Below are 27,280 nucleotides of genomic sequence, written 5' to 3' on the forward strand. Positions count from 1 at the left end.
GTACAAACATTTAAAATCTATGGGATGCTGCAAAAGCAGTTCTTAGAGGGAAGTTCATTTCAACACAGGCCTCCCTCAAAAAAAAAGAAAAATCTCAAATCAAAAACTTAACCTACCACCTAAAACAATTAGAAAAAGAGGTACAAACAAAAACTAAAGTAAGTAGAAGGAAGGAAATGACAAAGATCAGAGAGGAAATCAATAAAACAGAGATTCAAAAAAACAATAGAAAAAATTGATAAAACCAAGAGTCAGTTCTTTGAAAGGGTAAATAAAATTGACAAAACTCTGGGCAGACTCACAAAGAAGAGGAGAGAAAGAACTCAAATAAACAAAATAAGAAATGAAAAAGGATAAATCTCAATGGATACTGCAGAGATTTAAAAAAAAACTATAAGAGACTATTAAGAACAATTATTTGCCAACAAATTTGACAATCTTAAAGAAATGGACAACTTTCTAGAGATATACAGCCCACCAAAGCTGAATCAAGAAGAAACAGATCAACTGAACACACTGATCACTAGAAATGAAATTGAATAGGTAAAACCAAAAAAAAAAAGCACTCTCTACAAAGTCCAGGACCAGATGGCTTCTACCAGGCAGATTCTACCAAGTATACAACTTAGACCCATCCTTCTTAAACTTTTCCAAAAGGTTGAAGAAGGAATAATGCCAATGACATTCTATGAAGCCACCATCACCCTGATACCAAAACCGGACAAACATACTACCAAAAAAGAAAATTATATATCCATATTCTTTGATGAATACAGATGCAAAAATTCTCAACAAAATTTTAGTCAACCAAATCCAACAATATATAAAAAAGATCATACACCATCACTAAGTGGGATTCACCCCAAGTTCACAAGGATGGTTCAACATATGCCAATCAACCAACATCATACATCACATTAACAAAAGAAAACTCAAAGCCCACATGATTATATCAATAGATGCAGAAAAAGCATCTGACAAAATCCAATATCTATTCATGATATATAAAAAAAAAACTTCTACCAAAGGTACAGAGGGAATATACCTTAACGTTAAGCCATTTATGAAAAACCCACAGCTAATATAGTACTCTATGGAGAGAAGCTAAAAGACTTCCTGCTAAAATCTAGAACAAGACAAGGATGCCCACTCTCACCACTTTTATTCAACATAGTACTGGAAGTCCTAGCCACAGCAATCAGATGGACAAAAGAAATAAAATGCATCCAAATTTTAAGAGAAGAGGTAAAATTGTCACTGTATGCAGATGACATATTATATATATAGAAAACCCTGAGGACTCAACACAAAAACTATTCAAACAATACACAAATTCAGCAAAGTAACAGGATACAAGATTAACATTCAGCCATCAGTTGCATTTCTGTATACTAACAATGAAATATTAGCGAAGGATTATTAAAATAGAGTATTTTTTAAAGTTGCACAACTAAAACTTAAACACTAGTAATAAACCTGACCAAGGAGGTGAAAGACTTAATATACTGAAAAATATAAAACATTAATCAAGGAAATTAAAGAGAATTCAAAGAAATGGAAAGCTATCCCGTGCTCCTGGGTTGGAAAAATTAATATTGTAAAAATGGCCATACTACCCAAAGCAATCCACAGATTCAATGCAATCCCTATCAAATTATCCATGATGTTTTTCACAGAACTAAAACAAACAATCCAAAAATTTATATGGAACCACAAAAGACTCAGAATTACCAAAGCAATCCTGAGAAACAAAAACCATAGCAGGAGGCATAACTCTCCCAGACTTCAGGCAATATTACAAAGCCACAGTCATCAAGACAGTGTGGTACTGGTACCAAAACAGACACACAGACCCATGGAACAGAATAGAGAATTCAGAAATAAGCCCAGACACCTATGGTCAATTAATCTTTGACAGAGGAGGCAAGAACATAAAATGGGAAAAAGACAGTCTTTTCAGCAAGAATTGCTGGGAAACCTGGACAGCCTCATGCAAATCTAGAACACACCCTCACACCATGCATGAAAATAAACTCAAAATTGACTTAAATATAAGACAAGACACCATCAAACTCCTGGAAGAGAACATAGGCAAAACATTCTCTGACATCAAACTTACAAATGTTTTCTTAGGTCAGTCTCCCAAATCAATAGGGAAAAAAAAAAAAAAACAATCAATGGGACCTAATCAAACTTACAAGTTTGCACAGCAAAGGAAAAAAAATGACAACATATGGAATGGGAGAAAATAGTGTCAAACAATGCAACCAACAAGGGCTTAACCTTCAAAATATGCAAACAACACATCCAACTCAACAGCAAAAAAACAAACAACCCAATTGAAAAATGGGCAAAAGACCTGAATAGACATTTCTCCAAAGACATACAGATGGCCAACAGGCTCTTGAAAAAATGATCAACATCACTAAATATTTGAGAAATGCAAATCAAAACTATAGTGAGGTACTACCTCACACCAGTCAGAATAGCCATCATTAACAGGTCAACAAATAACAAATGCTGGAAAGGGTGTGGAGAAAAGGGAACCCTTTTTTTGTTGGTGGGAATGTAAACTGGTACAACCACTATGGAAACATTATGGAGGTATCTCAGAAAACTAAATATAGAACTATCATGCGATACAGCAATCCCACTCCTGGGCATATATCCGGAGAAAACTTTCATTCAAAAAGATGTATGTACCCCTATGTTCGCTGTAGCAGTATTCACAATAGCCGAGACGACCTAAATGTCCATTGTCAGATGAATGGATTAAGAAGATGTGGTATATATACACAATGGAATACTACTCAGCCATAAAAAAGAACAAAATAATACCATTTGAAGCAACATGGATGAAACTAGAGACTCTCATACTAAGTCAAGTAAGTCAGAAAGAGAAAGACAAATACCATATGATGTCATATCTGGAATCTGATATATGGCACAAATGAACCTATTACGGAAAAGAAATAAACTCATGGACACGGAGAACAGACTTTTGGTTGCCAAGGGGCAAGGGGAGGGAGTGGGATGGACTGGTTGTTTGGGGTTAGTAGATGCAAAGTATTGCATTTGGAATTGATGAGCAATGAGATTCAGCTCTATAGCACAGGGAACTGTATCTAATCACTTGTGATGGAACATGATGGAGGATAATGTGAGAAAAAGAACATGTATATATATATATATATATATAAATATGACTGGGTCATGCAGCAGAAATTGACAGAACACTGTAAACAAACTATAATAAAAAATTTATTTAGAGTCTCTAATGTCTATGAGCATGTATAACTTTGCAAAGGAAAAGGGGTACTTTTTAATTAAAGAAGAAGGTACATACAACTACAATCATTACTTGGCTATGGCTATTTATGAACATAAACTTTCTAATCAAATATGTTTTAATTCCATGATTCTCATATAATGCTCACTATCAATTTTAATTTCCCATGAAACTGCTTTCTTTTCATTCCTGATATGATTGCCTGAGGTAAAACATCATAACGAAGACTACAAAACTTGAGTCACCTAACTTCTACTATAAATCTGTTACAGGATGGAAACAAATCCAACCAGGAACCATGAGGTTGTGCGTTCAATCCCTGGCCTCGCTCAGTGGGTTAAGGATCCAGCGTTGCCATGAGCTGTGGTGTAGCTCGCAGACTCAGCTTGGATCTGGCATGGCTGTGGCTGTGGTGTAGGCTGGCGACACAGCTCTGATTCGACCCCTAGCCTGGGAACCTCCATATGTCATGGGTGCAGCCCTAAAAAGCCAAAAAAAAAAAAGGAAAAGAAACTGAATTCATGATTTTAAGAACAAAACTCTGGGTTTTAACCCTGTCTCTAGCATTTCCCAGTCATGTGACCTTAGAAATGGCACCTCCAAAATCTCTTCCCTGCTGGAAATAACTACCGTGAATGCTTTACCTGGTTTTGTGGGGCCAAATTTAATGGTGTCTGTAAAAAATTTCAGCTGTACATCATTATATGCGTCTTCACAGAAACTGCTTGGCTCAATTTACTTGTCAGAACACTAGAATTTATTACTATTGGGTTTATAACAATCAAATAGCTAATATTAAGAGTACTACTATGGCTTTGTAAAATTCTAAGTATTTCACATACATTATTCCATGTAATTCCTACAACTCAGGAGATAAGTCCTAGGATTATCTCCATCTTACAGATGCGTATCTGAGGCTCAGCTTAAATAATTTATCCAGATCAGAGAAATTTCAAAATAGGACTGTGATACCAAAGCCTACACTTGTACCAAATTTGCCACATTAGGACTAATTTAACTCAACACATATACACACACACACAAAGGTAAATATGAAAAGAATAAGCAACAATAGACAAAACAGACAAATTGGACATCATCAAAATGTAAACATTTTATGCCCAAAGCACACATTAAAGAAGTGGAAAAAATAACTCAAAGAATGGGAGAAAATTGTTGCAAATCATATATCTGATAAGAGACTTGTATCTAGACTATATAAGGGGCCCTTATAACTCAATATTAAAAAGACAACCCAATTTAAAAATGGGTAAAGGATCTGAATAAACATTTCTCCAGGAGTTCCCACTTTGGTTCAGTAGGTTAAGAACCTGATATAGTGTCCATGAGGATGCAGTTCGATCCTTGGCCTTGCTCAGTGGGTTCAGGATCCAGTGTTACTGCAAGCTGTGGGGTCCGAGCAGATGCAGCTCAGATTCGGCATTGCAGTGGCTGTGGCGAAACTTAGCCTGGGAATTTCCATGTGCCACAGGTGCAGCTATAAAAAGAAAAAAAAAATCATTTCTCCAAAGAAGATTACAAACACCCAGAAGCATATGAAAAATGCTTAACTTCATTAGACATTAAGGAAATGCAAATCAAAACCACGATAAGATACCACTTCACACTGACTAGAGTGGGAGTTCCCGTTGTGGCACAGTGGTTAACAAATCCAACTAGGAACCATGAGGTTGCAGGTTTGATCCCTGCCCTCGCTCAGTGGGTTAATGATCCGGTGTTGCAGTGAGCTGAGGTGTAGGTCGCAGACACATTGCTGTGGCTCTGGTGTAGGCCAGCATCTACAGCTCTGATTGGACCCCTAGTCTGGGAACCTCCATATACCACAGGAAGTGGCCCTAGAAAAGGCAAAAAGACAAAAAATAAATAAATAAATGGTAAAATTATTAAAAAAAAAAAAAAAACAGATAGTAAGGGTTGACAAAGAGGTGGAAAAATTAGAGTCCTTATACCCTGCTGGTGGGAATGTAAAATGATGCAGTCACTTTGAAAAACAGTCTGAAAGGTACTCAAAATATTAAAAATAAAGTTACTATGTGATCCAACAATTCCACTCCTTAGTATATGCTCAAGAGAAATGAAAATCTATGTCCATACAAAAACTTGTATATCAACGTTTATAACAGCATTTTCATAATAAGCCAAAAAAGCAGAAACAACCCAAATATTTACCAACTGCTGAATGGAAAATTTCATATTCCTACAAATATAATATTGTTTAGCAACAGGTAAGAATGACATACTGATACATGTCACAACATGGATGAATATTGAAAAATTTATGTTAAGTGAAAGAAGCTAATCACAAAAGACCACATTGTTTGATTTATAAGAAATGTCCAGAATTGGCAAATCTATGGAGACAGAAAGTAGACCATTAGATGCCCAAGATAGAGGAGGGAGAAGGAATGGGGAGTGACGGCTTATATATGGGTATGGAGTTTCCTTTTGGGGTGATGAAAGTGTTTTAAAATTGGTTGTAATGTTAATAACATGCCTCTTCAAAAAACACTGAATGGTACACTTTATGTGGATAATATTTCTGTATGAGAATTACATCTCAATAAAGCTGGTATTAAGACAAACAGCATAAAGAAATCAACCGTCATTGTGGATTTGGGAAAGTTCTCCCAAGTGTGTGATTTTCACTCCTAAAATTGGTGAGATACAAATTTTTACTATGGTGACTTTGACATGCTAAACCTTTTATATATGTTAGTGCCTGGGTAGGTGCTTCAAGTGATTAAAACTGTGCAGAGCCCACAAAAGATCCAAGAATTAATGACATGCAACATGAATCATAGAAATCCTGGCCCCCAGAAGCAAGACACTTAATTGCTGGAACTACTATGAACACAGAAAAAGTGCGAATGGTGATAGTACATTGAAGAAACAGAGGAACAAATACCATTGGTATAAAAAGACCACTTCTAGCAGCTATACTTCATTGTATTCACGTGAGTTGGGTTTTAGAGACTCAAGCAACTCAGAGACAATAAGCAATGCTACAAAAAATAGCCAAAGTCCATGTATTTTAGAAAAGCAGCCTCTGAGTATTGTTTCATGGTTTTAGTTTGATTTTTAGTCCATCGGGGCATGGTTATTAAAATGACATGAAATTGATTATAGATGGATCAACTGGCTAGCAAGACACTCTGATAAGCTGCCCTATAAAACTGCTGCACCTTGTATGAGTTTGCTTTTAGGAGCTCTTTCCTGACCAAGAAAGACTAGTGATAACATTGCTGTCTAATTTCTGCCTTGTATTTCCCTTGGCAATAAGAAATGTAGTTGAAACCAAGAAAATAAGGAAGAGGGGAAATGGATTGGCTTTCCGATTTTACAGTAGAAATGCCAATGTGTTCCTGGCTGGCATTTGTAAAAGCTGAGAGAAACCTGTGTGTCTGTCAGAACCTCATGACTATTACTGTTCTTTTAGACAATTGCGTGCTAGCGAACATAACAGAGAAGCAGTTTCAAGCATGCCCAGTGGTAGCTGGAAGGGAAAGAAGGCAAACAAGCTCTGCCTCATCTCCTAAGGTAGGAACAAGACACACTTCACATGAGCGATATAAGGGTATCTCCCACATGATATATTGCCTTGACTTTTAATAATCCCATTTATTTAGTACCTTCTCCTTTTTCTAGAACCACAAATCCCTTAGTGAAGCTCTTGTTCACTTAGTGTGTTCAGATACCATCACTAGGACTCTAAGGAAACGCTCTGGAGCGGGCTTCTCCATCTTTCGACAATGAAATACCCACATCCTTCAGCGTCAGGATTGTCATTGTAGAATTAGCATCAGGACTCCAGGTCACATGAGATTTCTCTGCTAAAGTCTCTCTCTTGTAGTACAGAGATGACTCTCCTCTCTTGGGGACAGAAATCCTCTGAGAAGTTCTGGACTGTGGAGTCAGGGATCTGTTTGTTACGAGCTACTAGAGGCAAAATCACATGCTAAACTCTCATGACCTTCAACCTCCAAATGACAATGATCCCTCTCCATGTATCCAAAAAACAAAAACAAAAACAAAAACAAAACACTGCTTATTAAATTCTGTGACACCTGCTTGCGAGTTACTGCCTCAAAGCAACTTCCCCCCCAAAAAAAAATTTTTTAAAACAAGGTGTGATTCTACCCGATATAGTTTGAGGATGTTTATTTATTTATCTTGTTTGATAGATGCAATGGTAAAATAGGGGTTAGAGGCAACCTCAGAAATGCTTCAAGACAAAGATGGTTAAGAACTGGTACTCCAAGGGTAGTACTCCAATGTGAGGCATGAGGAAGGTAAAAGTGGATGATGTTTTCAGTTTAGTCATTTTAAATCTGGTCTTGAGGGTTCTGCTTGGAAAACGCTAGCCTGATAAATGATCAGTCAAATTGTAGAATTTTTCTCATTTATCTTAACCTTCTCTCCATTCTAGCTTGTTCACACTGCATGCTCTGAAATACTGTTATCCTACTGTTACTTGTGATTATTTCTTAGAAGGATTCAAAGAGCACTATGGCACGGTGGTCAGACTTCCCAGCTGGAGATGAATTCCCATCTTCAAACTAGATATGGAATTTGGTTATTGGTTTTGAAATCTTCCATTGTGATTATTTCACCCTCTAGAAAACAAGTCACGAATTATAGAATTAAAAGGTAAATTTAGCATCTTCATTTCTCCCCACCTTTGTGGGGTGGGGAGTATTTGTAGCCACATTGTATGATTTGGGATGTAAGCTTCAGACACTATTCCTAAGGTTGTGGAGCAAAGCTAATGGCATTTTTCATTTTCTTGGAGCCTTGATATTACTGAGAGGGAGGCTGACAGTAAAACTCCTAAAAGGTGTAGGGGAGTGGCTGAACCCTCACCCAATCCACCGTCAATCCCAGAAAAAAGGAGAAAAGCAGCAGAATGGAGACAATCACTGGTTCAAGGTTTGACCGTGGAAATATGACTTTACTGCAAGAGCCTTCCTCTAAATCCCCTTCACTTAATCTTTACATCTCTTTTTCTCATATAAGCAGCATATAAGTCAATAAAGATCCACAAAATACCCAATGTTTTCCCCCAAGAGCAAAACACACAATAATGGATAACTAATCCTAACAAGCAATGTAAGTGTTCAAAATGGTCACCTTTGCAATCAGATCATTAAAAACAAATCATAACGCAAATGATGATAGTTCAGTCAAACCGTTTCTATGGGCATTTAAGAATTATTGTGACTTCAAAATGTCAGAATCTCATTTGCAAACACACTTTAGGAAAAGAACTGTAAAGGAAACGTCAAGCCAGATTCTCTCCCTTTTGAACTCTGCAGGAGCTCCCACTGCAGGAAACCACTTCTAATAAGGGGGGGTCTTAATTTTTTAAAGAAGTCTCCCATTACCATCATTTGGTACCACATTTTTTTTTTTTCCAGTTTTGTACCAACCCCAACTAAGTGTCAGGTTACACTGGAAAAAAAAAAAAAAAGAATTCTTCAAAATAACACCTGACTTCTATTTTCAAGAAACCTCAAATGTATTGAAATAGCTTCATATAAATTATGTATGTGAGTCACTCTACAATCTAGGCTTCATTTTCCTCCCATGGGTTCCATTCTCTCCTGTACTTCCTCCACCTCAGCTGCTAATGCTAACTGTCTAATTGCTTTTGTAGCCATCGCCTGTGTCTCCAAACCAGATGGTAAGCCCCCCAGGGCAAACGCCTTAGAGATTTTTTTTTTACTGCTGTATCCCCTGCACCTAACACAGAGCACAACACATAAAAGCCACTCAATTATTTTTTAAATTGTGAAATTATGTTGCTACATTACACTTTATTTACTAGTTTATTTCCCTCATAAGACTAACTCCTTGAGGACAATATGGGTATAATATATACCTTCAGATCTCCATTGTCTTGTCCAGTGCCCGAGGCAGTATAAAAACTAAATGAATTAATTTAACTATTTAATTACTCAAACATGTTATATTTATAGCCCACGGAAGGACACTGATATGACTGCAGAAAGGTGTTGCCCACCCATTGCTCCTGGTCAAATGCATCAAAAAAAAAAGAAAAAGTCAGTGGTAAATGTGATCTGACTATGAGGGTGTCTGTACTTGTCCAGGGACAATTATTCAATAATAGTTTTACCCCTTTTCTGAGTCATAACTTAAAAACATATAATCCTGGGAGTTCTTGTTGTGGCTCAGTGGTTAATGAATCTGACTAGCATCCATGAGGATGCAGGTTCGATCCCTGGCCTCGCTCATGGGTTAAGGATCTGGCATTGCCATGAGCTGTGGTATAGGTCACAGACGCGGCTTGGATCCTGCATTGCTGTGGCTGAGGCGTAGGCCAGCAGCTACAGCTCCAATTTGACCCCTAGCCTGGGAAACTCCGTATGCCATGGGTGCAGCCCTAAAAAAGAAAAACAAACAAACAAACATATAATCCTAAAACTTCCAGCCAAAATCATTTAATTTTCATCAATAAAATGTCTTCATTTTTAACACTTCATTACCAAAACATTCTAATGACTGGCATTCATTATATCTAATTATTAGTGGACATGTACCAAAATTTCATTAATGGAAAGTCACTCTTCAGTCTACACAAGAGCAACTGGTCCCTTTTATCTTGACCCTTCTTGACAGTTTCCACATCATGTCACCTGACATACTCTGTACTCTCTCCACGTTAGGTGTGTACCGTGATAGATGAAGTACACGTAGCTTATTTAAAATTTCATGAATTAGTGTAACCCTCTACATGTACTACATTTCATAATTTCAAATTGCTTCCATATTTCATTCTGCTCCTGAAGACTGTTACTCTGATAGGTTGAATTGTGTTCCTCTCAAAAAAAGATATATTTGAATCCTCACCCAGTACCTCAGAATGTGACTTTCTTTGGTGATCACAGAGGTGATCAAGTTAAAATGAGCTCATTAGAATGGGCCCTAACCCTATATAATTGATGTCCTTAGGGGAAAAAAAAAAAAGGGAAATTTAGACACAGAGACAGGGACGCGAGAAGAATGCCATGTGAAGAAGGCAGAGATAAAAGTGAGCATCTATAAGTCAAGGAGTATCAGCAAACCACCAGAAGCTGGAAGAAAGAGTAACAGATTTTTGCTTACAGCCTCAGAGTAAACCAAACCTGCTGACATCTTGGCCTCGGACATCTAGCCTTCAGAACTGTGAGACAGTACATTTCTGTTGTTTAAGCCACCCAGTTTTTAATACTGTTACAGCAGCTCTAGCAAACTAATAACCTGGCTTATAAGAATATGAAGGTTAAGTTTATGTGTCCATTTAGAGGGTGTTTTTGGTGGAGATTTATATTTAAATTAGGAACTTTGGATAAAGTGGATTGCCTTTCATAATGTGGTGGGTCTCATCCAATCAGTTGAAGGCCTGAATAGAACAAAAATAGTGGCCTCCACAAGCAAGAGAGATTCTCCAGGAGACTCCCCTTGGGATCAAAATGGAATATCAGCTCTCCTGGGTCTCCAGCCAACCAGCCCATCCTGCAGATTTTAGACTTGCCAGCCTTCCTACTCATGTGAGCTAGTTCCTCTTAATAAATCATATTTTACACCTATATATATCTTACATATCTGCATAAATACATACATGTTTACATTCTCTGGAGAACACTAATGTACATACTAAACACTCAATGAATATTAGATCATAATAATGCTGAGCGTGTTAAGACGAGGATAATGAACCTCATCCAATGAACGCATCATCATCATCAAAGGTTAAGTAAATTGCTCAAGATACATTGTTGTTAAGTCACAGAGTGAGGGCTCCAGCTAGGTCTGCCTGATCCTACACTACATTTCTGCCTCTACATATTGCTACCTAAGAGTGGACAATAAGGACAGAGAGAAAGTAGAATGTGAGATCATAGGATGGGGTGAAGTGAGGACTGGAGGGAAGGTCAAGAACAACCCATGTGGGGGAAAAACTAGCTCAGTGGTTTTCAAACTGTGGACCCCAACACCTAGTGTTCCCCGGAGATACTTCCTTTCTGGAGTTCACCAACTTTCGATGTGAAATGTCAATAGTTTAAGTATGTTTTACTATTTTTTTAAAAAAGGAATAAAAGAAATCACACATTCTCAAATGTGTTTTATGAAAATTTTAGCACACTGGATTCATCCAGACATCATCCTGGACCATAAGGCCAATTCGTTAAGTATCCACTATGTAGGAAAGCTTCCCTTGACATCTCTTTGTACATATTTAAACATATTATAATCCATCATTGGTTATCTCCACACTGCATAGGTGAGCAGGTCACCACAGACACACGTGGGCCAAGCTCAATCCATAGCCCATCGTATCTCAGGCATATCTGCTCACACAAGGTTTCATTCCAGTATAAGAGAGTTGTGCAGTCCCCAGGGAATGATAACATGTTGCAAGTGGTATTATTATGGTTTTACAACACTTTACCATGCTTACTCAACAGTAAGGTGACACTGATTACGAGACTCATAATCAATGTAATAATAGTCTTTCCAAAGCAAACAAACCCACTATCTTAAATATACACACTTTTTAAAAGAAACTTTCAATATTATATATACTTATTCACACAACTACCTACCACTTTCTCCTTCAGTATCGTAATTAAAGTTTTTTCTAAGCCTTCTCCACATTCAGGGCAAAAATATTCGTTTGAATTACAATTGTGAATTGGCTTTTCACAGTTCTGAGTAGGGTTACAAGCAACAAGTTGCATTCATAATACCTTCACCTGTAGGATAAGCAGTATAATTTTGAAACAGAGTGAAATGCTGAGCTTGGGCAACTTCTACTCTAATTACAGTGCTTGGTAAGCCAGACAAACTTCAGACTAAATATCAACTGTTCTCTCAAAACGATATCACAAAGTAATCTTTCTCAAGAAATGTCAAGCAGGAAACTAAATTTAGATTAAAAGTCAACTTTGTGGGATACAACTGATGCAAATAATTCCACTGAGGTTACAGGAAGATAAGCCTTCTATGAATGGCTGAACTCTCAGATTATTCTTCCTGGGCCTGATGGCTGACAGGTTTCTTTTGACATCAGTTATAAGAGGCATCTCAATTTCAGAAGCATAATGTGAAAAACATAAGCATGTAGGACCAAAAAAAGAGTACGTAAATGTTATATAATCATTTCAGCCCTTATCTTGGGGCAGGAGGCTAACTATATCTTAGTATTTATGGAGGTGTTATTGTCTTTTATTATCACTTTTATTTGTATACACTGCAGTTCCATGGATTCTGGATTCACTGATAAAAGTATTGGTTTTTAAAAAATGGTAAAAACCAATGAACTAGGAAAATCTGAGGTTTATATGTACGAAGCGTCAAACATCAAGTTGAAGAACCACCTGCCAGGTGACTCTGCCTCATCCTTCAGCCCCAAGAAATACAGAAAGAACAAACATAAAGAAACAGATGACAGGAATGATGAACAACCAAGGACTGGTAATCAGAGCAGGACACAAAAGAGGGTGTGTGGTGGTGAGGGGAGCACGGAAGTGATCAGACCTGCAACACAGCAGAGGGAATGAAGCTGGGAAGATAAGAAGAGTCAGCACAAAAGCTCAACAGAAAGGCTGACTCGGTAGCTTTGAGAAAGTGGGAGAAGACAGGAAGCTGGATTTGGAAAATGAAAAAGATGAAGGGAGATGATTAGCACCTGGATGAATAAATCAGGATAAGAAGTAAAGTCTGGGTCAAGTTTTATGAAACTGAGCTCTTTCTAGGTAACAGTGGTTGGCTACTGGCATGATTTGGGCTCACCACACATTTCACTCTTCACCTGGACATTTAGAACTTTGAAGACCTCATAAAACTATGACAACAGCCTTCCCTCCACCCTTATCCCTCTCTCCCTCAAGCAGCTTGTCACAGGGACCCACGCGAAACAATGAGAGGGCATGTTCCTGGCACTTCCAAGAAGAACTGAATCTAATGTTTTCTTTAAATAATATTATGTATAAGGCGTGTATTGAAAATAAACTTCAGGAGTTCCCGTCGTGGCACAGTGGCTAACGAATCCAACTAGGAACCATGAGGTTGTGGGTTCGATCCCTGCCCTTGCTCAGTGGGTTAACGATCCGGCGTTGCCGAGAGCTGTGGTGTAGGTTGCAGATGTGGCTCGGATCCCGCGTTGCTGTGGCTCTGGCGTAGGCCGGTGGCTACAGCTCCGATTCGGCCCCTAGCCTGGGAACCTCCATATGCCGCGGGAGCGGCCCAAAGAAACAGCAAAAAGACAAAAATAATAATAATAATAATAATAAACTTCAGAGACAAGAAAATTAAGAAAATCTATATGCAAAATTAAGTTATATAATTTGCCAATTCCATTCTAGGTTTGTTGGATAGTGTGATATACTAGAGTCCTAGAGATTAATCTAAGTTCAGGTCTTGACTTCACAGTAATTAGCCGGGTGACCTTGCACAAACTCTTTAATCTTTCTAAACTACATTATCTCTTTCATATAGAATCGATCTAAAATTGTTTGAAGAATTTGCTGAGGTAATATGTATAATTCCTGGTACATAGAAAATGTTTGATAAAGCTTAGGAGATATTGGAGGCAAAACTGCAGATTTCAAAAACTAAGAAGAAATTTTGAATTCTGCGGCAAGTTGAACAATATCTATAATCTATCTTTAATTTAGTAAAAGAATGTGAACTTCCAGAATGCCCTTCTTTGGACCCTAAGTTGAAAAAAGAGGAATGTTAGAATAGAGAAGTTTAATGGAGCTGGGAGAAGATGAAATCTCCATATCCCATATTTTATGATTATGTGGTAGAATCCTGGTTTTTGTCCTCAAATCTGTAGTTTTCCAGTCTTTCATTAAAGTTGAGAAGCATTAATTGAGCGACTTAAGGGTCCTTTTCTTCTTTTTTTTTTTTTTTTAGGGCCACACCCCACCATTTGGCCACACCCCATCCCAGGCTAGGGGTTGCATGAGAGCTGAAGCTGCCAGCCTATACCACAGCCACAGCAGTGTGGGATCTGAGCCGTGTCTGCAATTTATGACACAGCTCAAGGCAATGCTGGATCATTAATCCACCAAGCGAGGCCAGGGAGTGAACAAACCTTCGTACTCATGGATGTGAGTCAGGTTACCGCTGAGCCACGATGGAAACTCCAAGGTCAATTTCTTAAGATTGACTTAATGGCTCTTAGATTTTAGTACGTAAAGAACCACCCTATACGTAAAACAAAAAACAAGATTGTAGTTGCCCTCTCTCAAAGATTCTGGATTTAGTTGGTATGGAGTGATATCTAGGAATCTACACATTTAATGTAAGATACAGATAGAGGGGCAGACAGATAGATCTTAATATATTTTTGAGCAGGTAACTGGCAATTTGAGAAGCGCTTATCTAAATCTATAGAAAATCTGATATTTATGAAGCCCTTCTAATTTTAAGAGCATAAACATTTACCTAACAAATTTCTTAGTCCTGTTTCTAGCTAGATTCCTTTTTCAACAGAATAACTAAACTTTGATCAGATTTTCATTAATAGCAGATTTGGTCGTGCATTGTTTCTTAATAATAACATACATGTCTACTAACCCCAGAATCTGACTCTATTCTTCAGTAGCAGTGGATGGAGTGACAGACTGACTCAGGAAAGACAAGAGTTGTGTTGCTACCTTGGCAGCAACAGAAACCGCTGAATCAGCAAAACCTCGCACAAGTTCAAAAAGGCTGCCAGGTTACAACACCTCAATAGATCCAAAGACTGTGTTCAAGGACTAATGCAAAATACATTTCTAAATGTAATGATCTTCTCCTTACGTGTCATAGGAAGTATTTTTTTAATTTTTCTAAATACATCAAAAAATTTTTGCTCTCAAGGAATTAAATTGTTAACTTCAGCAAAGTTTATTTTATTATGTAAGATGACTTTTATTCAGTCATTTTATAAATCAATTAAAAATGTAGGCCCCTTTCATTAAATGGAGTAAAGGGAAAATCCATAGGCATATATGATGGGCTTTGCTCCAAAGAAAAAAAATGACTCATTAAAAATTAATGTGAAAATTCTAGTAAAAGAATAGTTACAATGTATAATAATTTAAAGCTTTTGTATGCGGCTTAAGTTCTTAAACTACTACATCCTGGAATATATTAGAGACTCAATATTTGTATTGAATAAATGCATACATCAATGAGTAAATGAATGAATGAATAAAAAATCATATTTGTATTTCAAAAGTTACCTTTACAGTAATGAGTTTATTTTATAGTGATTGTCTTTTGAGCTAATAAAATTGTATTGCATAAAAACTTAGCTCTGATGCTATTAGGATGGCTACCTCTGAGCTTTAATTTCATCAGTCTTATAAACTCATAATACAATGAATAAAATTTTGGATCTCATTGTAGTTATTTATATGTATGTATATATATATTTATATGTATATATATATATATATATATATATATATATATACACACTCTGGTTTATTAAACTGATTTATGAAAATACCTATTGCCTGACTGTGAGCCAAGTTTGCCCCATAGTCAAATTAATCCATGGGGAGTTAATTTGCTTTGTATAATTTTGTTTACAGCACATATATACAAGACATATTCACTTTTATGGATAGAAGAGGGTAGCCCTAACAGATCTCAAATGGAAAACCATTAGAAAAGAGGCTAAAGTGAATTTTCAGAAGCCAATCCTTTCTTTGAGTTGATAAAGAGATATTCTTTTGGTAATAAGTATTTCATCAGCCTACTTATTTGCTGAAAAAAATGTATTCAGAAGTCCAAGACAAAAATGAGTTAAAGGTCTTTTTTTAAAAGACTAAATTGTGGTGCATACATTTGGAAAGAAATTTTGGAAATAATCATTTTAATAATATGTTTTAAAATTAAATTGTCAGGCACCCTGAGTACTTACACAAGATTTCAAAAGGAAAAATATTTCAGGAAGGCAAGCTCATCTATAGCAAAGCTAGCTATCAGTGGTCTTAAATAATAGTGTACTAACTTAAGCCGAAATTTTCCCAGGAAGTCCCATGAACTGCACAAGAAAGCAAAAGAAATAGATTTTCTTACGTTACACTTCAGAATTCATGGATTTTGTACAAATTTTTTATTCAAATGAGACATTTTATCTTCAGAAAATTAAATGGAAAGTTTTACTTAATTTCATATTTATAAGAAATGGATTTGATGGATATAAATTTGTATATATCCATCAAAAATTAAATTTTAGAAGTATAACCATAACTGAATTAATCAAGTTTTGTTCATTCAAAAATTACAGTTTAAGGGCCTACTATTCACTAGGGAGTCAGACAGGTGCTGGGTACCAAAAGATGGATAAGACAGTACCTCTACCTTGAAGGACACATCCAAAAATGTATATGCAAAAAAAAAGGAGTTCCCTTCGTGGCTCAGCAGTTAACGAATCCGACTAGGAACCATAAGGTTGTGGGTTCGATCCCTGGCTTTGCTCAGTGTAAGGATCCAGCATTGTCATGAGCTGTGGTGTAGGTTGCAGATGCGGCTCGGATCTGGCGTTGCTGTAGCTGTGGTGTAGGCTGGTGGCTACAGCTCCAATTAGACCCCCAGCCTGGGAACCTCCATGTGCCGCGGGTGCAGCCCTAAAAAGACCCCCCCCAAAAAAAAAGAAGTAGAGAAGAAATGGTCAGAAAAACTATTCCTGAGAATTATCTAATAATATCTAGTTTAATTTTAAGCTACTATTTCACTCTTCTGAAGTCTACTTTGCATGTCTTAGTATCTCACTCACTTTTAAAATTATTTCATTATTGAATACAATGACACTAATTACAAATGAGCCTTGAAATTTTTTTCCAGATCCTTAAACTAAATAATTTTATAGCTGTAAATTTTGAAGCTTATTGCAACAGAATTTCTTGAAAGAATATTTTGTGACATGAAAATTACATGAAATTCAAATTTCAGTGTTCATAAATGAAGTTTTATTGGAACACAGCCACGTCCATTTGTTTACAACCTATCTCTGGCTGTTTTTGCACAACGGCAGGGACCACGTGGCTCACAACGTTGAAAATATTTACTATCTGGCCCTTTAGAGAAAAAGTTTGCTGACCCCCGATTGAAAGTATAGCAGTGGATTTTGGCTGAAAAAAGTACAGCTTTGTTGTTGCTGCTCTATTTTCCATCATTCACAGAGATGTTTAAGATAAATAAAATGTTCAAAGAGAGCTTCTTATAAAGTTTCTCCAGTATTCTGCCTCTAGAACCAGGATTGTCAATGCTGGCCAGCAGGCACTTCATTTTCTTGTTGCTCCTATAAGCAATTCGGGGCTCCAAGGGCTGGCCCTGGAATCTTCTCTAAGCACAGCTGTCAGCACCTCTTAGGATTCTGCCTATTTAGCTTAATTTTCACATAATGGTCTGACTGAAACCAGATGAAACTCTTGGGTCCCTTTCTGAAGAACTTCAGTTAAGAGTTTCACTAGGAGTTCCCATTCTAGTGGTTCAGCGGTAACGAACCCGGCTAGTATCCATGAGGACGTGGATTCGATCCTGCTCGGTGGGTTAAGGATCCGGTGTTGCCATGAGCTGTAGTGTAGGCTGTCGATGTGGCTTGGATCTGGCATTGCTGTGGTTGTGGCTGTGGCGTGGGTCGGCAGCTGCAGCTCCAATTCAACCCCTAGGCCTGGAACTTCCATGTGCTGCACCTGTGGCCCTAGGCACTGGGGGCAGGTTTGATTTGGGTAGAAGGCTGCACCTACAGAGGCATTGCTAAGAAAGAAAGCTCTGGAGTTCCCGTCGTGGCGCAGTGGTTAACGAATATGACTAGGAACCATGAGGTTGCAGGTTCGGTCCCTGCCCTTGCTCAGTGGGTTAAGGATCCGGCGTTGCCGTGAGCTGTGGTGTAGGTTGCAGACGCGGCTTGGATCCCGCATTGCTGTGGCTCTGGCGTAGGCCGGTGGCTACAGCTCCGATTGGACCCCTAGCCTGGGAACCTCCATATGCTGCAGGAGCAGCCCAAGAAATAGCAAAAAAGACAACCCCCCCCAAAAAAAAACAAACAAAAACAAAAAAAGAAAAAGTTCTGTGTGTTTTAACAGGCTCAAAGTTTGATAAAACAATGATATATGATCTTTTCAAGAGAATGAGATTTTTTTTTTTCAGGTCAACTAAATTTAGCAGTGGCATTATGGATCAATTTGAAGTTTAAAATACACGTATTGGAACCACAGTGCTGTCCATGGGCTTTTACATTCTGCACTTCAGATTTCTATAACATTGGAATACTATTTTGGTAATGGTCATCATTACCTTTTTAAGATTATAGTCCAGAGACTCTTTTAAAAAAAAAAAAACACATATAACAGTTCGTGATAATAGGTGTGCTCTTAATTACTCAACCACCACAGACAATACCTGAAGCCCCAGCAGATTTTCATACCTTCTTCTTCAATGACTGTGATCATAGAAACCAGGTGTGAAAATACCTCTGTTAAGGGTGGGAAGTTATGGAGGGGTGGGGGCACTTCGTCTCTCAGTGGGTGGGTTTGCGGAGGAGGGTAGTGAGAGGGTTCTAAGTAGAATTTCTAAGTAGAATTTAACCGGTACAGTCCCTAGGATGCTGCTGCCTTCGGACACACTCTCAGGTGACTCTATATCACAATAAAGCCCCCCAAAACGGGCACCTTAAATTCTTCCCTAGACACCACCCTGGACCACACTGAACAGTATGAGGGAAGTATTTATAATTCTTTCGCCTCAGACATCTTAATATCTCTTTCCTAAAGCTCTAAATCACTTCAGTATATTTTCAAAATAATCATATCACCCGGCCTTGAGCCGTATGCATCATTTCCTTTTTTTGTTTTAAAGGAAAGCTGAGAGTCTGCACAGGCCTCTACCTCCACTCCAAATCCCCTTCTCCAATTGAATCTCTTCAGTGAGCAGGTGTCACCATCACTGTTGTCACCCATGTCAGCAAATCTAGACAGCATCCTTGAATCTTCTCTCTTCCTTCACTTTCCACATCTGAGCAATTACCAAACCTGTTGATCTTACCTCCTAATGACTTTGAAATCCACCTCTCTATCCCTACTGCTACTCTCTCACGCCAACGTTTCTTTTGCAAAAGAGCCTTTATGCAATGGCTCTGAACTGGTCATATTGCTCCCCTGCTTGAAATCCATGACTTTTCACTTCCAATCTGAGAAGGCTCAGACAAAGCTTACCAAGACCCTAATGATCTGGCCCTTGCTAGAGTTTCATACCCTCTCCCATAGATCTGTCACACATCTGTCACATCCCTGTCTAGTTACAGGGAACTTCTCTGGCTCCCTTGAAGGTGCCATGCTCACTCCTGCTGCCAGTCCTACACAAGGTCTGCTGCTTCTGCATTTACACTTTCCCTTACTTACCCCCACCCTTTTACTCCGGGTAATATCCTTTAGGTGTCAACTCAGGGGTCACTCCTGCAGCAAGTCTTCCCTAACCAATTCAACGCCCAGGGAAGAATTTCTATAAGCCCTTGAAAATCCAGGTATCAGAGAACTCATTCTATGAAGGTGGGAGCAATTTCCCTCTTGTCCACCTCGACCTTCATAATGCCTGGTGTAGAATACAGAAAGTGGTGAATTAATGAATTAAAGCCCCCTCCAAGCTGCCCTGAACCATAACCTACAAAGAAAGTATTGTTCTAACTCAGCTCCTTTAGGCAACCTATGGCAGAATTCTCCACAGATTATATCAGAGTAAAGCCCAGTTGCCCAGTTTCAGAGCTAAGAATCCCAACCACAAAGACTTAGCAGAAATCTTCAAATCATTTCCTGACCTCATGAGCAAGGAATGAGCAAGTCCTAAAGGTCTTCCTGGGCTATAAAGGGAGATAAAAAACATTTGATGGAATAATTACTCTAAGTATCAAAAATCTGTCTAGGGGCCTGCTTGCTTTGACCTCATTTCATCAGAATGATGCTGCATTAGAGCACTGTTGAATGTTAGCAATCTACAATATCCATAAATCTCCATGGATCACCATGGAATCATCATCATCGCACAGAAATATTTATGAAACCATCACATGCAGGAGTCTTGAAATGGTCTGAATGCTCTACTAAACAAGTCATAGAAGGCCTTGACATCTAGGGCTTTACAGCTTGAAACAGTCATTGATGTTAAAAGATAGTAATAGAAGTTCCATGGCGCAGTGGTTAACAAATCCAACTAGGAACCATGAGGTTATGGGTTCGGTCCCTGGCCTCACTCAGTGGGTTGGGGATCTGGCGTTGCCGTGAGCTGTGATGTAGGTCGCAGACTCAGCTTGAATCCAGCGTTGCTGTGGCTCTGGCATAGGCAGGAGGCTACAACTCCAATTAGACCCCTTGCCTGGGACCCTCCATATGCCACAGGTGCGGCCCTAGAAAAGATTAAAAAAAAAAAAAAAGATAGTAATAAGCTAAAAGAGCCATGCACAGAATAGCAAACTTGACAGGCTTAGTGATTTGAATACAGCTGTGAAAAGGGAATCATTCAGAGCTCTGTAGGAATATATTCATTCTCTACATCAAGCAATCTAATATGAATTTTTACATGTTTCTTGATAAAAGAAGCCTAAACTTGGCTGACACAAAGCTCAATGGCAAATCCACTTTGTAATAATAACTTTACTCTCAAAGAACCACAAGGCAAATTCTTGGGAACAGAAGAGAAGCACCTGAAGCAGTAATGTTTTCTCCTTGATAATGTACTTACCATATTTACAAAGTAAGCCTTCAGTCAGGGTCTCTAAACAACCAGATCTCTATCATAATCTGTTTTCCCCTCTTGACCTCATTGCATCGTAAGGATTTTGCTCCAGGGAAGTGCCTTACAGAGATGCGTCAGGAATCAGTGGAATCAAAATTGCCAAAATTGCTGCTGAGTCAGAGGTGTTTTTAAAGTTTTGGCAAATAACATATAGCCGCACGCTAAACAGTTAACACCCTTCTCTGATGGTTTTGCAATCCTATACTTACACTGCAGCTCTATCACTGAAATTACAGGTTCTTGTGAAGTGACACTGACAATAATAATACATTTTATAGTGGAGATCATTTAAGGACCTTTTAAACAAGTTTTAACATTTATGCATTGAACAGTATCAACTTTTTTCCATGAAACATAAATGTAAAGCTGGAAAACCATGATTTCCCTAGTGTATTAGTCAACTCTAGAGGACATTTTGACTGTCACATCAAACAAACAAATGGATGAAGCATTTAAGAAAACTGATTTCACTTCTCTCCTTAGCAAGGACTGAAATCTTAAAGTCATACTGTATATTATGTATTAAAAACATATAAGAATTCTCCCAGAGAGTCAAGTAATATTTTGAACTAGCATATAAAAGCTAGTGGAATACACTTCATAACCAAGGCAGAATCTTTGAAACTTGCAAAATGAACTAAAAGAAACTTAATCATACATATTTACAATTACATATACAATTATATATACAATTACAATTTTAATCATATCATGCAAAGGAGGTACTTTTAGAACTCTGAGAGTTAAATCAATCAAAACTGACACATATCCAAAGTCAAAAATCTGAACTGCATGATTAAAAAGCATGATTAGCAAAAGGCAGATGGATAGAATGGAATTTAAAGGGACTGGTATAGGGAGTCAATGTTACTCAGGGTTTAAGCCACACTGTTCAAGAGGGAGGGCTCCCTGTCCCAAAAGTGGTCTCCTCCAATTACTACAGGAGACAAAGCCAAGAGAGTTTATGAGAACCCCAGGCTGTCCTCACTGGATGGCACCTGCACACTGACTGCCTAAATAGACGCGTCGTATCGAGGGACACTTGGCAGCTGTACATCTCAATACGGATTGTGCATCTCGTGTTGGCCTTTTGTTTTCTGCATCTATTTCTTTTTACTTGGATAGTCTAAACCCTATCTGAGAGACAAACCTGAGATACTGCCTGTGTATCAATCGGGACAGAATGAGGCCCTTGTTTGAGTGGCCAAATGGTCTCTCTTGGCAGCGTTTCTTCGAATGCTCCAGACAAACTGCTCAAATATTTATGGCCCTGCCATAATTTTGGATTTCCTCATGCTCTGCAAGCATGTAAATAAAATATAGTCATTGTGATGGATGACTTTTACATATACAGCAATTTATATAATCAAGTAAGTGTGGTCCTCTTCAAAATCGTCATCTTTATGGGTCTTTAATACTTATTGCAATCATGCTTCTGCTGCTCAAAACATATTTCTCTTCATTAAGAAATGTCTTTAAAGTTTGCAATATATATATATATTTTTTTTTTGTCTTTTTGCCTTTTCTAGGGCTGCACCCGTGGCATATGGAGGTTCCCAGGCTAGGGGTCAAATCGGAGCTGTAGCCACCGGCCTACACCAGAGCCACAGCAACGTGGGATCCGAGCCGCGTCTGCAACCTACACCACAGCTCACAGCAACGCCGGATCGTTAACCCACTGAGCAAGGGCAGGGACCGAACCCGCAACCTCATGGTTCCTAGTCGGATTCGTTAACCACTGCGCCACGACGGGAACTCCAAGGTTTGCAATATATTTTTTGAATAATTCCTAAACTTCAGTATCACTTGGCTGCTAACAAAGCAAATTATGATGGAAAATCTTCATGCTTTTTGAGCCACAATCAAAAAAGCAAGTCTAAGTGATCAGTCCGATAGTCCTTTCATCTAAAGCAAGCCATGACTATAAAATACTGGCTAAAAAGTAAATGCAAATAAATGTACATTGTTTTGAAAAGTAATTCCATTAAAGGAACCCAAAAATATTCTGATCAAAGGCAGAACGTTTAGGGTGTGAATTTGGTTTTCATTGGTAGCTATTTTGATCCGTCACACCCATTCTGATGTAGAAATTTTAGTGTATTTCTTTAAAAATCTCTCATTACTTTTTGTTTAATAATTACAAAAGTACCTTAAATTATCTCATTATTAACCTGGGACTTGACTTACAATATGCAATTCTTTGCTGAATTTCCTCCTTAGCTCCTAACATTATTTACTTTTTGGTCTTACTTGAGAGTTATCTGTGGAATTTATTGGGGGCCCCTATATTTGGTCTTATAAAAAATCTGTGGCACTGTACACATGGATTCTGTGGGGCTCTGACAATTCCTCAGGTACAGATCTAGAATTCTGGTATGGATCCCATGACCAAAATTCAAGCTGTGTCATCTGACACTTGGTTTGATACACAATCTAACACTAAAGTGAGCACAAGAAATTCTGGGCATGAGAGAAAAGACAGAGAATAAACTGAATAACCACTTAAAAGTTAGAAAATGTAAATTTGGAAAATTGCTCAAAAATTAAAACTATAATTTCTGTTGGCAAACATGTATAACTCAATTGCACTGGTATATGAATCATAAATTCTATGCAAATATATCACCTCTAGTTTAAAAACACCTTTGTATTTCATAAAAGTTTTAATATATCTGGTCTCCATGATACAAACTATTTGAATTTTTGTGGTGAAATTCTTTTAGATTACTTTTATAATATTGACTTTATAACATTTTTATTATGTTATGCATTATAACACTACAGATGTCTTTCAAATTTCATACTTGATAAGAAACTCACACAAAATTAAGTACTTAAAATTGTTATAACCTTTATTAGTTTTTCCAATAACAAAACCCAGACAATAAAAGATCTATTTAATAAATCTATAACACAGACCATAACAGCTTTACTCTTTTGGGCTCTGACACTGAATGGATTATACTCAGAAAGTTTAATTCTAAGGTATTTAGCAACATACAACACAAGCACATGACTTTTTTCCTGTATATCTGTTAAGGCCATGGTAGATGAGATTTTACCTAAATTAAATTCTCGTCTAGGCCCATTTATTGTAAATGGTCACAAAATTATATTTAACAAAGATGAACTGAATTATCTTATGTAAACAAGGTACAGGGAGTTGTAAAGACTGTAAAAATATGGTAATTAATCATCATAATAATAATAGCAGATAACATTTAGTATACTAACTACTTTACATGTATTTTCTCAACAGATTAACCCCTAAAACATTGGTCCTATTAGTCTCCAAGTTTTAAAGGTCAAGTCATACAAACAGAGATGTTAAGGGACTTGCCTCAGGTCACCCAGTAACTACTAAGTAGCAGATCTGGGATTTGCATCAAAACACTCTGAATCCAAAACCTAACAAAACAACCCTGACCACTAAGCAGTACTGTCTAATCCAATGCAAAATATAAGGTTCTTACCCTTTCAGAATTACAACTCAGAAGGAAGTTTACAATCACTGGTACTTTAGGTGATCGTGAGTTCCTATAAATAGGAGGAACTTATCTTTTCAAAATATATCTATTCTTAAAGCAACTTATTATGAAGTAGTTTGGAGAACAGGAATGAATATGCTCTTAACAGATTTAGTAGCCATTGCATATTTATTTTTTCCAAATCAACCTGAAAGCATTTTTTAAAACTATACCAAAATGTATAAGGTGATCTGTTTTGACAGACCAGAAATGATCTAACTTAAAACGAGCTAACTGAAAGTTCCTTAGTATTAGAAGTAGCCATGGAATAGGCATTCTTCTGAAAACTGCATTTTTAGATGGAATGGCATTTAGGTTCTTCCAAGTATTCTACTTAAAAGGCTACAGTTTATGTCAAGAAGCATTCTGATTTTATAAGTAGCAGGGAAACAGATCAACAGATAATCCTGTATGTATAGACAGAGTAGCAAAAGGTACTGAAAATACCAACCCAGATGGCAGTTCCGAAGAGTAAAGCCCTTCTCTCCCATCCACAGGGAGGAGCTTCCTTCAGTAGCCAGTGCCCTCTCCTTAGCACCTGAGCTCTATCCAGGCTCGCTACACATTCAGAGAATAAAACAAAATGATCTGAAAGCCAAGTTCCTTCCCGCCATACACACATGGGCATATTTATAATACATTTGGCTTTTCTGATACCTAAATATGCTGATTCAGTGGATAATTATGAATTAAGTGATATCCCATGAGACAACTGTACATATTCATTCATTCATTCATACAAGTAGAACAGAAATAAAGTGCATACAGTACCCAAAGAACACCTCAAATATGAAATGCTACTTCTAATTACACTTTGCCTAAGACTCTGAACTTAGACTCTATTTTTAAAAATCTCATTAGATGAAGTTCACAAGCTTTTATGGCTCATCACATGCAAAGCAGGATAAGAGTACAATTTATTAAATGTCAGTTGGTTTAACTTTAGTATCTATTCCCATGGCTTCACATTTTTTTACAATTCTGACTCCTCTTTTAAAATGTTTAGCTTGTAGAACTGGCTTTTTTTTTTTTAATTAGATATTTTAAAAGATTTGCTTTCATTCTTAAAATAATAATGGAATTGCAGCAACTACTTGTTAGGTATACTCAGGATCATAACAATAAAAATTTTAAGTACATATTACCCACTTCACCCCCTCCCCTAAAAAACGTTCAAAATTCAGTCAACAAGTGTTTTCTGAGCATCTACTACATGCAGGGAAGGCGCCTCCAGTATGTGTGCCAAGAAGACATCTAAGTTTCCAAGGGGCCAAACTTAAGTGTTTATTATTAACAAGTTTATAATTCTCAAATTCCTTAGAAAAACCTAAGAAAACAATTACACAGTAGCACATGTGGGTCTTAGAGTACGATTTTCAGTTGCAAGTAGTTAAAAGTTCAGTGTTAAGCTAAGGCTCTATATTGAAACAGTCAACTTCAATTTATTCTTTTCATCTCTTCCTAATGTTTCCTATTTTATTCCACAAAACCCTCGTTCTCGTCCATAATAATGAATGACCATGCATTTAAGGAAAAAAAAAAAAAAAAAAAAAAACCCTTTCCACCCCAAACGCAGCCCACACACCAATCCTCCTCTTTCCTGGGCACGTGTCCTTCCAAAGCTCAGCTAGACACCCTCTCACCTGAAAAAAAGTTTGGAGAAGATGCTGGCCTTTTCCAGAGGCGACCTCTGCATGGTCTCTGGGGGCACCGGAGTCCCTGGCGGGGCAGGCCGGGCTCGAGCTCCTAATGCCAAAGGCCCTACTCTTCTCGGCGCCTGCCTCTCGCCCCTTTTTCTTTGACCTGCGGTGATGTCATTTGCTTCCAGTTCCCCCCACCCACCCTTACCCCACACACCTCCCCTTTCTTTTCGCTCCTTCCCCCGCCTCCACTGCCCAGGTTAAAAGCTGGACGCTGTCTGAGCCAGCCCCAAATTTGCTCTAGCGGCTTTCTCCACCCCGCCCGCTCCCCGACCTCTCCTTCCTTCTCGCCTCCTTCCCTCCCTTCGCAGTCCCGAGCCTCCCTTTCCCGATTCTGACTCCCAACCTTCCTCCCTCGCGCGCTCCTCTCAGATCCGCGTCCCCACGGTCCGGGTCCGACCCAGCGCGCAGGTGGGGAGACGGTCGCGGCCGCTCTCCGGGTCTCGTCTCGGACACTCGAGGACAGAAGGCGCCACCGGCAAGAGCGGAACCAGTCCGTCCCCAGGGAACCTCCTGGAAACCCCTCGCACGCCAGGTTCAGCGGGACCCGAGGCCCGGCCGCGACCAACTTCCCCGAGACTTCCTCCTCCCTTTTTCCGAGATCCTAGCTGGGTTCGCGTTAACGTTTGCAAGGTGCATTTTGAGAGGGGAACGAAAATTCGTCTCTTGCATCAAAATGCAACCACAGAGAGCCGGAAGGTCCCGCAGCAGCGTCTGATCTGGTTACCTTAGCGCTTCCTTTGAGTGCCAGAGAGAAGAACCAAGCTTGTTAGTCTCAGGCTTAGGTGAGCTCCAAGTCGGACCCCTTAGCAGAAATACTTATGGGGGAAAAAAATCCTATAAGGAGGTAAGAGAAGTGACCGCTTTATATGAACCTCCCAGGATTTGCTCATTGTCTGTCCTAAGTTTTTCAGTTTTGTCTTGCGTTATTCGAGAAGGCTTGTGTGTGT

The 27,280-nt window shown here is 38.4% G+C and overlaps 1 protein-coding gene across 1 annotated transcript in view; it reads right to left on the reverse strand.

Moving 5' to 3' along the window:
- The window catches only part of CFTR (CF transmembrane conductance regulator), a 184,657-nt gene extending 158,195 nt beyond the window's left edge, over window positions 1–26,462 (reverse strand). The window contains exon 1 of the mRNA XM_047763595.1: window positions 26,274–26,462. Within this exon, the coding sequence (XP_047619551.1) occupies window positions 26,274–26,326 (53 nt within the window). The 5' untranslated portion in view covers window positions 26,327–26,462. The remainder of the gene's footprint in view (window positions 1–26,273) is intronic.
- Between the last annotated feature and the right edge of the window lie 818 nt (window positions 26,463–27,280).

The sequence above is a fragment of the Phacochoerus africanus genome, chromosome 16 (assembly GCF_016906955.1).
Source record: "Phacochoerus africanus isolate WHEZ1 chromosome 16, ROS_Pafr_v1, whole genome shotgun sequence".
Taxonomy (NCBI): domain Eukaryota; kingdom Metazoa; phylum Chordata; class Mammalia; order Artiodactyla; family Suidae; genus Phacochoerus; species Phacochoerus africanus.